The 14839-nt window shown below is 57.8% G+C and overlaps 1 protein-coding gene across 1 annotated transcript in view; it reads left to right on the top strand.

Moving 5' to 3' along the window:
• Positions 1 to 7655: 7655 nt before the first annotated feature.
• Positions 7656 to 14839, top strand: part of FANCA (FA complementation group A) — a 33693-nt gene continuing 26509 nt past the window's right edge. Inside the window, exons 1-9 of the mRNA XM_041400885.1 lie at positions 7656 to 7695; positions 8309 to 8418; positions 9286 to 9358; positions 9516 to 9658; positions 9959 to 10054; positions 11692 to 11765; positions 12721 to 12836; positions 13443 to 13525; positions 13961 to 13994. Coding sequence (XP_041256819.1) covers positions 7656 to 7695; positions 8309 to 8418; positions 9286 to 9358; positions 9516 to 9658; positions 9959 to 10054; positions 11692 to 11765; positions 12721 to 12836; positions 13443 to 13525; positions 13961 to 13994 — 769 coding nt within the window. The remainder of the gene's footprint in view (positions 7696 to 8308; positions 8419 to 9285; positions 9359 to 9515; positions 9659 to 9958; positions 10055 to 11691; positions 11766 to 12720; positions 12837 to 13442; positions 13526 to 13960; positions 13995 to 14839) is intronic.

Genomic DNA, 14839 nt, shown 5'->3' with positions numbered 1-14839 from the left:
TTCGGCAGAGGGCGTCAGCAGCGCGGGCAGGTCTGGGGGAGGAGGGCAGAGTCACCACTGGTACCCACGGCCCCGTGCTGAGTACCCCACCCCGCATCACCCAGGGATGTGGTACCCACCCACTCCAGCCGTGGGACCCCCACCCTGAGCTGCTCACACCCCCTGCTGCTCCTCCCCCCTTCCCTGGCTCATCCTGTGCTCTCCCAGTCCCAGCGCGTGGCTTCAAGGGACAGTGGGCCCTGCACGTTGAGCCCTGCGATCACACCGTGCTGGCACAGCCCTCCCAAAGGGCACATTGAGGGGGCACAAGGACCCATGTACCCCTCACGGCGAGGGCTGGAGGGAGCTGAGAGCTCTGTGTGCATGAGGAGATGCCCCCTGCACCCCTGTGGGATGTGGGCACCGGCAGTGTGGGCACCAGGAGTGTGGGTACAGCAGCACAGGCACCAGCAGTGTGGGGACTGGCAGCCACAGCTGGAGCATGGCACACACGGGGAGCCCAGGACACGCTTGTGGGCAGCTTGAGCCCTCCTGGCAGCTGCAGGAAAAGGAACACAAGTGGCCTCTGCAGTGTCCCCAGGGCTCCCAGCTCCGCTTCCCTCATTAGCTCTGCACTGAGCTGATCAATGCGGCAGCCACCAGGATGTGCCAGTCGTGTGCCAGCCGTGTGCAAGCTAGGAATGGACAGGAAAGGCAGCACAAGTGCTGGCCCTACCGTGGTGCCACACACAAGCCATCAAAAAACCATCAAAAAACCATGTCCTGGACTGTGCCCGGCTCCCACTGCAGCACCAGCCCTTGGGATGCCACCTGGTGAGTCCCAGCAGCTCCTGCCAGTCACTGGGGCACAGCTGAGGGGGGAATTCCCATAGGATGGGGGACTGGAGCGGTTCCAGAGGGTGCTGCTGGCTCACCCAGCCCGGATCCAGCCCTGTGCCCTGGCAGAGCTGCACTGCCACCTGCAGTGGCACCCAGAGGCACCCGGAGCCCTCCCAGCCCCAGGCTTCACTGTGAAGGCTTCTCTGGTTCATCCCTGGGGAGATGGCTCAGGTTGGCACAGAAGCAACCCAGGAGCAGGAGGTGGCACAGTGGCACTGGCAGGTGACACCGGCTCCAGCCCTGCGGTGGCTCAGGGCAGGGCGTGGGGCCATCCCATGCAGGACCAGTGGAGCCGGTGTGGCCACGCCATGCCCGGCTGCCACGGGCACGTGCCATGCCTGTGCGTGTCCCTGCCCTGGGCATGGAGCCACCTGATGCTCCCCGGCGTCTGCTCCAGCCAGAGCCACCAGCACCGAGGACACACGGTGACCCAGTGTGGGCACAGAGCGACCCCGCCACACCAGGCGCCATCCCCGGTGGCCTCGCTGCGGGGCAGGACAGGTGGAGGCGCTGGCCGAGCTCCAAGTGCTCCTCGTGGCATCCGGCCACCCGGTGTCACTGCTGGCAGCCAGCCCGGTGACACCCGGAACCGTCACAGCCATACCTGGCAGGGCGAGCCACCTGTGGAAGGATGGCTGGGCGGGCAAAGGTCAGGGATGGGGCTGTCCCGTGTGCCACTCCCGGCGCCTGGAGTGGGGGACAAGGTCCCCTGCGGTGCAGATGGGGGTGACGGGGGCCGTGGATGTGCCGTGTGGGTGTCCATGTGTCCATCTGTCTGTCCTTGCTGTGTGTCCTGCAGCCCCGTGGTGGGTGCCAGGACCGCGAAAACACCCACACCTGGCTCCAGCCTCCCTGGGTCATCCAGTGCTAGTGACCTTGTTGGCGCCACTGCCAATACCAGTGCCACACCAGTCCAGACCCCCAAGTCACCAGCCCACCCCCGCCCCCAGACCCCAGGGCACCCCTGGCACCGATACCGGCAGTGCTGGTGCCAGTCCCCCTGCCAGGGCCGGGGCTTGGGGCTCACCCTCGTCCCTGCCGGTGCCACCTTCCCGCTCCCCGGTGCTGGGACCGACCCTTTTCCCTGTCCTCACAGTCTCTCTGGCGACCCCCTGCACTCTCCCCTGCTGCCGGTGCCTCGATGCCTGGCTTCCCCTCTCCGGTGCCACTTCGGCCCATCTGCCTCTCCGGTACCGGTTCTTCCCCGCCGGGGCCTCTGCGGGTGCCCCCCCGCTGCCGATACCCCCGGTCCCTCCGCGTCCCCGACGCCGCTGCAGCACCCCCTGCCGGTGCCGGTAAGTCCCGGTGCCGGTAAGTCCCAGGTCCCCGCTCTTTGTGCTGGTAAGTCCCGGTGCCCCGGGTCCCGGCGCCGAGAAGTCCCGGTGCCAGTAAGCACCGTAGGCTGCTCCCGGTGCCAGCAAGCACCGGTGCGGGTAAATCCCAGCGCCTCGCTCCTTGCACCAGCAAGCCCCGGTGCCCCGGTGCCGGTAAGTCCCGATATCCCGGATCCCGGTGCTAGTTAGCCCTGGTGCCGGTAAGTCCCAGTTTCCCGTTCCTTGTGCTGCTAAGCTCCGGAGCAGGAAAGCCCCGGTGCCGGATCCCAGCACCGGTAATCTCCGGTGCCCCGCTCCCGGTGCCTCGCTTTCGGTGCCGGTGAGCCCCGGTGCCCCGCTCCCAGCGTCGGTAAGCTCCGGTAAGCCCCAGCGCCAGTGCGTCCCGGTGTCGCGGGTGTCGGTGCCGGTAAGCTCCGCTAAACCTTGGTAAACCCCGGTGCTCCGCTCCCGCGGTGCCGATAATTCCCAGTACCGGCAAACCCTGGTGCCCCGCTCCCGCTGCCCGTAAGCCCCGGTGCCCCGGTGCGCCCCGGTAAGCCCCAGCAAGTCCCGGTGCCCGTAAGCCCCGGTAAACCCCGGTAAGCCCCGCTTGGCGGTGCCGTCCCGTCCCCCCCCCGCACGGGCACCGCCCGCTCCCGCCCCCCCCGGCGGCGGCGGCCCTCACCGTGCGGCGGGGCGGGCAGGCGGAGGGAGCCGTCGGCGCGGAGGCGGATGTCGGCGGTGCGGAGCGGCGCGGGGGCGACGGGGGCGGCGGCGGCGGCGCGGCAGCCCTGGAAGCAGAGCGCCCAGGCCTGCTCCTCGTTCAGCGGCTGCTCGTAGCACTTCAGCACCTCCTCCAGGGACAGCTCCCGCGGCGGCCCCGCGCCCGCCCGCGCCATCGCCCCATCCCGCACCGCCGAGCGCGGGCGGGGCGCGCCGGGCGGGGGAGACGGGGCGGGGCCGCGCGGGGCCACGCCCCTGAAAGCCACGCCCACGCCTCATCAGCACAGCTGGGCGCGCGGAGGGGGCGGAGCCAGGAATGGGAGGGGCGGGGCTGTGAGAGAGGCTCCGCCCCCCGCGCCGACACCGGTACCGGCACCGGCACCGGCCCCGCCGCAGGCGCCCGCCGGGAGGGGCCGCGGTGGCGCCGGGGGGCACCGGGCGGCTCGGGATGGCACCGTACAGTAACGGTACGGTACGGCGGGGCACGGCACGGCGCGGTGAGCTCGGTACGGCCTGGCATGGCACGGTATGGCATGGTGTGGGGCGGAACGTTACAGCACGGCTCGGTACGGTGTGACATGGCTCGGTGTTGTTTGGCCCAGCTTGGGACAGAATGGGATGGGGCAGCAGTGTGTGGCATGGTACAGTAGGGTGTGGCTCAGAATGGCACAGCTTGGCATGGCACGGCACAGCTTGGCTCCGCATGGCTCAGCAGGGCACATCAGAGCTCAGTGCCATGGCACAGCTCGGCACGGCATAGCTCAGAATAGCACAGAACAGCTCGGTACCGATAGCATGGCACGGCACGGCACAGCTCGGCACGGCATAGCTCAGAACAGCACAGAACAGCTCGGTACCAATGGCACGGCACGGCACAGCACAGCTCAGCACGGTGTGGCACGGCACGGCACTGCTCAGCACGGTGTGGCACGGCACGGCACAGCTCAGCACGGTGTGGCACGGCACGGCACTGCTCAGCACAGTGTGGCATGGCACAGCACAGCTCAGCACGGTGTGGCCCGGCACGGCACTGCTCAGCACGGTGTGGCACGGCACGGCACTGCTCGGCACGGTGTGGCACGGCACTGCACAGCTCAGCACGGTGTGGCACAGCACGGCACTGCTCAGCACGGTGTGGCACGGCACGGCACAGCTCAGCACGGTGTGGCACGGCACGGCACAGCTCGGCCGGCCCAGGCTGCAGGGCTGGGAGCAGGGAGCGGCCGCACTGGGCTAGCTGGGTGCAGGGTGCAGGGATCAGGGCACACAGCAGGGCACAGGGCACGGATTGTGGGACATGTGATGGGGGCAGTGCCCACGGGTGCAGAGCAGTGCTGGGTGACACCCCGAGGGACACGAGACCCCCCTGTGCCCCAGGAGGAGCAGGGTGGCCCTGGAGCGTGGCTCAACCCTAGCCCTGGCTCGTCCCCATTGAGCCCACGTGCCATGTGTGGGGCAGCACGTGCAGGGACACCATGGCCTTGGCACCAGGGTCACCTGGTGAGCAGGAATCAGGGCAGGAGCACAGGATGCCGGTGCCCCCGGGGACTCCTGACACAAGGTACCTGCCTTGTGGGGTGCTGGGGGAGCCCTGGGGCACTCGGCTGGGATGAGGAGCCGGCACAGGGAAGGGGGCAGGCTGGGACAGGAGAACTTCCTGGAGGGAAGGACAAGAGCTTCGGGTGCCAGAGCGTGGTTTGGGCACGGCCAGGAGCAGCAGGAGCTGGGTGAAGGTGCCAGGATGAGCTGCAGTCTCTAGGGAGACAATGCCCCATGGGAATATGGTGTGGGGTTGGCATCCCACAGCCACTGGGGAAGTCTGACACGAGAGCAGGATCACCTTTGGGCACCAGCTGGTCCCTTCAGACACACAGGGAGGGCAGGATTGTCCTGACAGAGCAGAAAGGACAACCAGTGCATGGGAAAGGTCAGAGGGAGCAAATGAACACTCTCGTCATGATGAGCTTCCCATTTCCATGATGGAAGGAGAATAAAACCCTGGCTCAGCTCCATTAACCAATGAGCACAAACTGGGATCAATCCCAGAGCTGTGCTGGCAGGGCTGGGACAGGGACAGAGCTGCCACACGGCCAAAGAGCTGCTCCAGGCCTGGAGATGTCTGTCAGAGAGCCTGGGATGGGGCAGAAAAGCCCTTCAGCGCCCATCCCAGAGAACATGAACACTGCCAGCTCCACCTTCGGGAAAGAAACTGAGGTGATGGAGCTGGGATACTGGGAAACACAGCCCTGCGTGGTGCCCAGGGCTTTGAGAAAGGGCAGAAGGGATGCGGGCGATCCAAGGTGTCCGTGCCTCTCCGGGAACGCTCAAATGCGCCGTGGGTGGGTGGCACCGTGCAGCAGGGAGTGAGGAGCGCGGTGCCAGCTGCATCTCCAGCCCGATCCGCGCGGGATCCTGCCCGGCTGCAGCGCCCGGAGCGGCTCCTGGCCCTGGATTGAGAGGCTAGGATGCCCGCTTTTCCCTGGAATCAGCCGCTTTGGAGCCGGCAACAAAGCCGTGCCGTGCCGTGCCGTGCCGTGCCAGCTTTCCAGCGCCTCCGGACACAGCCGGGGCGGCACCGTCGGGGATGGGAGCGGGAGGACGTGCGGCGTTTGAAGGAAAAGCCGCCCTGCAGGATTCATGGGAAGGCATTTGCATGATAAAGCACGGAGCCCTTTGCTTTGGGTAAATCTGTAATTAATACTGAATCGTTGTGTAATTAAAAGCTACCGGCGTGGAAAACTCAAACAGAAGCCAAGCGTGTGTGTGGAAGAGGGAAATAGAATCAAAGCCAAAAGAAATAGGGGGAAAAGAAAGATGAAGTGCTTGGGAAATGGTGTCGGAGCGCTATGGGAGGGTTGGAATTCCTGGCTCCTGCAGTGTGGAAGCAGGATAAGGTGGGGAGCTGGGATGGAGAGCAGGCAGAGCCCTTTCCCAGCCGCCTGCAGCAGGGCTGTGCCCCTGTTTCCTTGTGGATAATCCATCCCCGTGGGTCTCAGCTCTCATATGAAAAAAAAAAAAAAATCCTTACAAAGCCACAGGAACCTGGGATGTGCACACAGAGCACCTGTGGGGTGGATGTGCCTCTCCTGCTTTCCCTCCATGCTGCAATAAACTGGGAACATGGAAGGAGGGAGCATTTTTCTGGGCAGTCTGCTCCTGCTGTGTGCTGGCCTCGGATATGGCCAGAGTTTGAGGGGGGACACTGAGAGACACCTCGGGGACATTTGTGACCACCCTAGAGGCATTTTAAACACCTTTGGCACCTCAGGGACACCCTGGGGACACCATGAGGACCTTAAGGTCACCCTTGGAAACTCCCTGAAGACCCTGAAGGCGTTGCAAGGACCTTGGGAACACCCTTGGGGACGCTGGGAATGAACTCTGGGAGCACTCTGGAGAGCTGAGCTCCCAGTCAGATGCACGCTGGGGCCAGTCATGATGGGGGATCCCAAAATCTGGGGCTGACACAAGCTTGCAGATGGCATTGGGGGTTAAGGTGACTCGGGAAAGTGACCTGGCCAGGGTTCCTAGACTGGGTGGCATCCCATGGCACTGCCCATGCTGGATCCGTGCAGGATCTGCCGGCACTGCTGGGAAGTTCTCCCAGCTCCTGGCATCATGTGCTGCTGACTCACACCCAGCGCTGCAATAAACCATCCACGGCCAGCCCAGCAGGAGCTGCTTCCTGGTGCTGAACACACCCCGGGGACTTCATCTTTCCACAGGGAATCACCACTGCTTGCTCACATGGTGGCCAAGAGCAGCGGCTCATCGTCAGAAAGGATGAGATCCGAGGGAAAAATCCCTCTGGGAATTCTGCTCTGTGAAACTTTGTGGCCACTCAGGACCTAAAGAGATCTGAGGAAAAAGAGGGAGAGGGGTTTTGGACAAGGGATGGAGTGCCAGGACAACGAGAATGGCTTCCCATTGCCAGAGGGCAGGGATGGATGGGATATTGGGAAGGAATTCCTGGCTGTGAGGGGGGGCAGGCCCTGGCACAGGTGCCCAGAGCAGCTGTGGCTGCCCCTGGATCCCTGGCAGTGCCCAAGGCCAGGCTGGACAGGGCTGGGAGCACCTGGGACAGTGGGATGTGTCCCTGCCATGGCAGGGGTGGGATGAAATGAGCTTTAAGGTCCCTTGCAGCACAAGCCACTCCCTTCCAATCCAAACCATTCCGCAATCCCATTATTAATTCTCCCAGCAACGCTGGTGATTCATCTCTTTGGGAATTCCAGCCGATCTTGTCCCATTCCCTGCGTGGGATCGGGGTCAGCAGCATCCTCACGGCTCAGAACCGGCAGGATCGGAGCTCCCCACCGTGCCCACACGCCCCACCGCGGGGCGGAGCGGGTCCCTCACCGTGCCCACACGCTCCACAGCCGGGCGGAGCGGGTCCCTCACCGTGCCCACACGCTCCACAGCCGGGCGGAGCGGGTCCCTCACCGTGCCCACACGCTCCACAGCCGGGCGGAGCGGGTCCCTCACCGTGCCCACCGCCCGTGTTTCCCCACGCCCGCCGTGTCCCGCTCCCGCCGCCCTTCCCAATATGGCAGCGCCCGCCTCATTCACCTCAGAGAGGGCGGCAGGGGGCGGGGCCACGCCGCGCTTCCAACCAATGGGAAGAGGCGGCGGTGTGGGCGCGGCACGGCCTCTGCTCCCTTCCAGCCAATGGGCGAGGCGGGCTCGGCCGGCGGCAGCCAATGGCGGCGCGAGCTGGCGCGGCGGGAAGGACGGCCCGCGATGGCGGGCGCGGGCGGCAGGAGCTGGCGGGACCTGCTCGGTACGTGTGGGCTGAGGCGGGCCCGGGGACAGCGCAGGGGACGGGGGGGCGTGAATGTCCCCCCTCTGCCTTCGTACACCCCTTCTCTCTCCCTGCACACACCCCTCCCACTGCCCCCGTGTCCCGCTTCATGCACCCCGCTCTGCTTTCCTCAAAGCCGCCGCGCCCCGGGACACAACATCTGGCCTGGTACACCCCCCAGTCCCTGCCCTCATGGCCCCCGTGCCCCGGCACACATCTGCCCTCGTACACCTCCCAGTCCCTGCCCTCATGGCCCCCGTGCCCCGGGACACATCTGCCCTCGTAGATTCCCTTTCCTTGCCCTCAAAGCCGCCGTGCCCCGGGACACAACATCTGGCCTGGTACACCCCCCAGTCCCTGCCCTCACGTCCCCCATGTCCCAGTACACATCTGCCCTCGTACATTCCCTCTCCCTGCCCTCAAAGCCGCCGTGTCCCGGTACACATCTGCCCTCGTACATTCCCTCTCCCTGCCCTCACAGCCCCGTGTGTTTTCCTCACACCCCGCTGTGCCCTCACCCTCAGCAGCAGGAGCAGGAGGTGGTTTTGGGGTGCCCCGGGCCCACGCTGCTCATTGAACCCAAACTTCTCAGCAGGGAGAGCCAGGAAGAGGAGAAGCCCCTTCGGGAGCGGAGCGGAGCTCCAGGGAGCGGCTCTGCGGCTGCTGGACCAGCACCAGAACCTGGCTGACCTCCTCCTGGAGGTAGGAACGGGGCAGTTCAGGGGCTCCTGGCCCGGCTGGGGCAGCGGCAGAGCCCAGCTGGGCATGGGTGCCACCGCCTGTGGAGTCCATGTCCCAGGAGCACAGTGTTCCATGGTGGGTGGGGAGAAAAGCCAACAGCGCAGGAGTAAAGATGGAGCTGGAAGCTCTGTGTTGCAGAAATGGGATTGTTAGCCCTTCTGCATCAATGTTTTACAGACTAAAAATGGTTAAGCATGGTTTGGGTTTGGGACAAAGAGAAATCCAGCATGTTTTCCTTCGAGTCAGAACTGGCTTCTTGTGAATCTAGAGAAGACAATTCAGAAGAGACCTGGCTTTTCTCTGAATTACCAACCACGTCTGGCTGACGTGGCTGTCCTCATGGCAGCCTTATCTTGAGCCACTGTTGTGATTTAGCTTCATTCTCCCTCTCCTCACACACTGATTTTACAGTTACAACAGATAATGCAAATATCTCCCATAGTTCAGGATCTGTCTTTCTCTAGAGAATATTTCCCTTTATAAAAAGTAAAAGGGGATTTAACTAGAAAATGATCCAACATTTGAACATGTTTCATCAAATATTTATGGCCACATGGCTTCACAAAAGATAAGGATTATAAAAATTCTGTTCCTGGTGCTGCTGCTGAGCTGTTTGGTCCCTGGGGATGAGGAACTTTGACCTGTATCTCCTTTTTGTGCCTAAGCTGACAGTAACTAAACACACATCTCTTGTAAGGTGAAATCTGTGCTTTTCCCACGTGGGAGCTTGGCGTTAATTTCCCTTCAGTTGCTCCAGCAGTGCAGGGATAGGTTTGTAAACGTGTGTGACAGGCATCTGAGAGTTTTAAGGTTTTGTTTGGTTTCCAGGTGGGAGATTCAGCCAAGCCAGGTGTGCAGGATGGGGCAGAGCACCAGGGAGTGTCACCAGAGTCATTTCTAGGTGAGCATCTACCAGGCCAGATGTGGGGAAGAACCCTTCCTCAATGCTGAATCTTTGCCTTTATGTGCAACCCCAGTTCTACTTTTTTTTTCTTTGTTCTGCTCTTGTTTCTTGCTTGCCTGGTGATGAGAGTCTTGTGCTCTGCTGTTTTGTTTAGTGTCTGTTCTGCAGGAGCAGGCCTCAAAACTGGGTGTGCCCACAGCGACCTTGGCAGCCAAAAATGCCGTGGCCAACGTGGAGAGGATCTGCCAGGATTGTGCCAGCCCCTCAGGAGTCCCACTGCTGAACTCTGACCAGAGAGTAAGGGTTGAAAGCTTCATCTTCAATTTAGCAACAAAACAGCACTGTTAGGTTTCACTTTAAGCCCAGTTTATCTGCTCTGATTAAGCCCCAAACACCAGCAGTTATTCACTGAGGTGTTTGATTTGCTTGCAGAAGTACAAGATAAATAAGAAGAGAAGTTTAGTCCTTTCCCCTGAATTCCCTCCATCATTTGACCCTTTAAAAAGCAGCAAACAGGGCAAAACAACAGATTGCTTTTCTGAGAGTGTGTTGTTCACAAAGGGAATTATTTCTGCTTCATTTCCGGGGTGATGCCAGAAGAGGCTGACCTGCTTGCTTCAGACTGTGAAGGGTTTGCTGGCAAACAACATGTTCTGTCGCTCCCTCTTCTGCCAGGAAATGTGGAAAATGAAGGTGAGAGCTCATGGAGAAACACTGTGGTGTTACACACCATGAGGGTTCATCCATGGGATGTGGCATCCCTGCATTCCTGAGAATGGCTGGTTTTCCTGACCTTCCAAAAGCATGAGCTGAATTACACACGGTGGGATTTTTTTGGTTGTTCTCTTTATTTTAGGGCAAGTTCAGTGGGAACTTCCTTGTCTCTGCAGTGGGATTTGCTTTTTCAACTCAGTCGAGGTTTGGAATTATTTGAATTATTGGAAACTGCTGCAAAAGATCATTGACAGCTCTGTGGTGATCAGGTGCTGGTTTTGGGGTCCAGTGCAGGAACTCCCAGCTGAATGTGGGGTGACAGTCCCAGAGCCCTTCACATGCTTTGCCAGCAATATTCCAAGTGTCTTTGGCATCCTGGCTCTCCGCTTTGTTTACCTGGGAATGGTGATAAGACAAAGTGAGGTCACAGAGAAAGAAACCAGCTAGCAGATAACAGCTTGTGCTGCCTGACAAATGGGATGTCTTGGTTTCATTTGGGTGTATTTTGTGGAGACAAGGGGTGCTGTGAGTGGAGTCAAGGGCTTTTTGTGAGTGGGAGGGTTCTGATTCCTCACTGCTCCCATGGGGAAGGAGGAAAGGCTGATCTGCCCAGATGAAGGGCCCTGCTCTGGTCTCAGATATCCTCTGCTGAGCTGAAAATAGAACCTGTGTGTTTCACAGGCTGATTAGGATCTCCTGGTCCTGGGGCAGACATGGGGATAAGGGAGAGGTGACTGTAACTGAGGGTGTTACAGTGAGAATTAGGCTGTGAAGACAAAGTGTGTGGGTGAGTTTGGGGTCAGGGTGTGAGGGCAGCTGCTGCTCACGGCAGAAAGCTCCTGGGGCTTTGGCTTTGCCCTGTCCCCAAGGCTCCCAAATGCCTCTTCCTTCTCAGGGTGGGAAGGTTTTGTGGAGGTGTTGGTTCTGCCTGGAATGATCAGAAGCTGCTGCTGCTGCACCTTTCCCCTGCCAGGTGCACCCTGCAGTGCAGTTTTGCTGGCTCAGGGCTCCCCTGGACGTGCTGTTCTCTAAGGGATGTTACAGGGCAGCAAGCTGACCCACACAGGAGTGATCCCTGGTGCAGATTTTTGTTCATTTTTCCTTTGTGTCCATCAGCCTTTCTGCCTGGATGATTGCAGAGTCTCTCCCTGTAGTGTCCTGCAATCCCAGCTCTGTTGGGACACGGACTTGAGAGTGGCAACCTTGTTCCACAGGGACTAATAAACAGTTTATAGACTAAAAGACAATTCTCTAATCTGGATGTGGATCTGCATTAGCAAAACCTGAAACTCAGTCTTGTTACCTGTTTCCTGGGATATCCCTGCTCCTTTAAATCTGCAGAATCAACATTATTCCAGAGGGGAAAGATGAATATATTCATTACTTGTCCACAAAAATTTAAAGTTCTGATATGTCTACATCTCTAAACCACATAAAATTCCTAGGAAATATAACATTTAATCACCAGGTATTTCCTGCATTGTCAATTTTAAATTTTAACAACTGCTGGATGGTTGGAATAAACAGAATTCAGCTTTATTCCTCATGCATCATGTGCAACAGCCAAATGTTAAGCACCCAGGGCAGGCTGTGACCTGCTGGTGACATCTCCTCAGGAGCCCCCGGTGCTGGAGGCCGTGTGGCAGCTGCACAGCAGTGACATCGTGGGCCTGGCAGAGCTGCTGGAGAGGTGAGCAGGGCTCTGGGGGGCTGCAGAGGTAGCTGATCTCCTGAAGCCTATTAAACATAATCAGGGATTAGTCATGAGGATTCTGGGCTGAGGGCACGGTCAGGTGCTGGCAAGGGAGCAGATGAGCAGGATTTAGGAGCTGCTCTGGGCTTGGGGGGTTACTCTGGGCTAATTAGCCCAGTTTAGTGCAGTGGCTCCTTGGCACCAACTGGACTTGAGAAAAAGTCTTGCTCTGCAGAAGGTGGGTGCTTCCATCTTCACAAAATATTACACTTCTCTGGTCTGGCAGAGTTAATCTCCACAGAATTAGGATAAGAATTTTGAATTATGATAAGAATTAGGCTAAGAATTTTGGTTTTTTGTTTTTTTGCCTCCTAACAAGTGTCCAAGACCAAGCTGGGCAGGGCTTGCAGCAGCCTGCTCTAGTGAAAGGTGTCCCTGCCTAAGCAGGGGGTGAAACAAGATGAACATTAAGGTCCCTTTGAAGGATTATTCCATGAACAGAGCTAACAACTCGCCCGTTTGTGAGGTTCAGGTTGTCTCCTCATTGTGTCCCAGTGATTTTCTAGGCTTCTGATATTGGTTCACTTTTCTGTTCCCAATGAAAGCAATTTAAGGGAATCAAAGCCGTAGATTGAGGATTTAATTTCTTTTTTGAAGCCTTTTTATCTGAGTGTCTTAGAAATTGGAACTGAAATTCTTCTAGCAGAGGTTTCTCAATGGAAACTTTCACGTCAGGGATGAGGAAATACCTGGATGCACAATTTCACCCACATTTTTCCTTTGCATGTGTGTGTTGTGGGACCTTTTTATAAAGCAAATAATATAAAAAGCAACCGTTTGTAAAGCAAATGTGCTGGTGCAAATTGAATAAACGAAGTGGCACATTTAGGGCAGAGTGCCCAGCCTTGCAGAAAGCAGGAGGGGTTGAACTGAAGGTGATTTTGTGTTGCAGGAGCCCAGCAGGCCCAGCAGCAGTGGAGTGGCTCTGCAGCAGCCTCTGTGGCCTCTGTGAGCAGGCTGGGGACATCTCCTGTGGGGACACGGAGCTGGCACAGAGAATTCTCTCAGGCAAGGCCCTGGGCTGGGTGCAGGGCAGAACCTCAGAGGTGGAAGAGCACAGGCCTCACTTTGTGTTTCCTTACCTCATTTCTCTGGGGAATATATTTTTTTTATATGTTTGGCAAATTTAGCAAATTTTCTCCCTTCAAAAAATGATTGGTTTGAATTTTTCCATGCCTTGGAGTTATGGTAACTCAAGAAAGTGTAATTGTGAGGGGCGTGGTTCAGGGGTGATGCACTGGCACTGTGACACTCTGCAAAGTCCCAGAGAGATTTTGGGCCAGAAATATTTCAGAGTTCCATTTCCCACCTGTCCATTTTGTATTATTTATTTTCTTAGTTTAATTAAGAAAAAATCCCTCCAGTATCTGAGTGTGGACCATGAAACTGATCAAGTGCAGCCCCTCTGAGTCCTGCAGAGGTCGTGGAGCATAACTGCAAATTCTTTAGACTTTCTAATCCTTGAAGTTCTGGGTTCTTTTTCCTGGGAATAATTCTACTCCAGGACAGTCAGTGATTGCTCTGAGTGGAGGCTTTCCAGAGGTGGGAGGGGAAGGAGCAGGTGACCTGTGTGCAGAGGGGATGCTGGAACACCCCCTCCTTCTTGGTTTGCAGACTTTGCCATCGTGTTTCTTCAGAATGGCTTCGAGCAGGCTTCGGAGCTGGGAAGGAAGGTGGAACTCCAGAAGGTTGCCTACGTAAGGACAAAATGAACCTGGCTGCAAATGCTGCTTTAATAAAGCAATTCCATTGATCTCTAGCTCTTGCTGGGTACAAATAATTCGGGGCTTGGAGCTGCAAGGAGAGGGGGTGGTACAGGTGCTGGAGTGGGGGAAATGGTGAAACCAGAACTGAGACTTTTTGTATGGAGAATTGCTCCAAGGTGGCACATCAAGGGGTTTTTTAACTTCCTTTCACCTGGATTGCTTGGGTGTTGCATTTGAATGTGAGACATGGAATGCTGTAAGGTTGGAAAGTGCTGCCCTTCTGTCTATTTTATCTGTTCTGTTTCAGAGCCTAAGGTCAAAGTGAAGCTTTAAGAGGGACAAAACTCTTTGAGTCAATTTACTTTTTCTGCACTGAAGTGCAGCCCTTTAAAACTCTAAATCCATTAATTTGTCAATTTTGAACAGATCTGCCGTGCTGTCTTACAGAGAATGCTGGCATGTAAGTATTGCTGTGATCCCAGCTTTGTGCAGCCACTGCTGTTTCCAAGACTTCTGTTCCTTGCTCACTGCTGAATCCCTAAGGAGAAATCCTTTGCCTGGCTGCTTTGTCTGTGCTGTTGTGCATAATATTTATGTCACTGATTTTATTTGCCTCTGCTTTCCTTGTCGTTCTCCTGAAATGTCTCCAGACACTGCAGATAATTTTTTGCCTTTTATGCTACTTTTTTTTTTCTGCTCCCATCTGTAGCATCATATAGATACCTGACCCGCTTTCCTGATTTTTAACAGGTTTGCTTGGGAGCAGGTGGAGCACAGAGGTCAGGCCAGGATCAGCTTTGCTGCTTAGATCTCTTTTTTTCTGCCTAGTAAATTAAACTTGGAGTTGACAGTCTGCTGACTCACCCTTTGGATTTGCAGGCCACTGTTTTCTGAAACCTCTATTTTTATGCTGAGCCAAGACATCTGGTGTAGGTGTGTAGTCTTTAAAGAGCAGCACCGTGCCTGCCCTGGCCTGAGCTGCCCCGGCGCCTCCGCTGAGGGCTCAGCGCAGCAGCGCCTGATCTACCAGCAAATCCTGCTGCAGGAAGGCTAAACACACTCACACGGGGGATATTTGTGTCCCGTGTCACGGCTGATCCTCACGGGGAGATGCTGTAGCTGCCCCCGTGTGCCACAGCCCCGGCTGGTGTCGCCTGACGGTGCAGCCGCTGTCGCTGCTGTCTCCTTGGTGACAGCGCTGCTTCGAGCTCTCCTCGCTGGCACCTTTCCTGCTCCGTGCTGCTGCAGAGGCTGCTGCTTTCTCTGGGCTGTAAGGTGACCCCAGGCACCTCCCCTCCATCCCCG

Source organism: Onychostruthus taczanowskii, unplaced genomic scaffold (assembly GCF_017590055.1).
Source record: "Onychostruthus taczanowskii isolate IOZ18803 unplaced genomic scaffold, ASM1759005v1 scaffold18, whole genome shotgun sequence".
Taxonomy (NCBI): domain Eukaryota; kingdom Metazoa; phylum Chordata; class Aves; order Passeriformes; family Passeridae; genus Onychostruthus; species Onychostruthus taczanowskii.
Note: the sequence above shows the minus strand (reverse complement) of the source record. Positions and strands in the feature narration are given on the sequence as shown.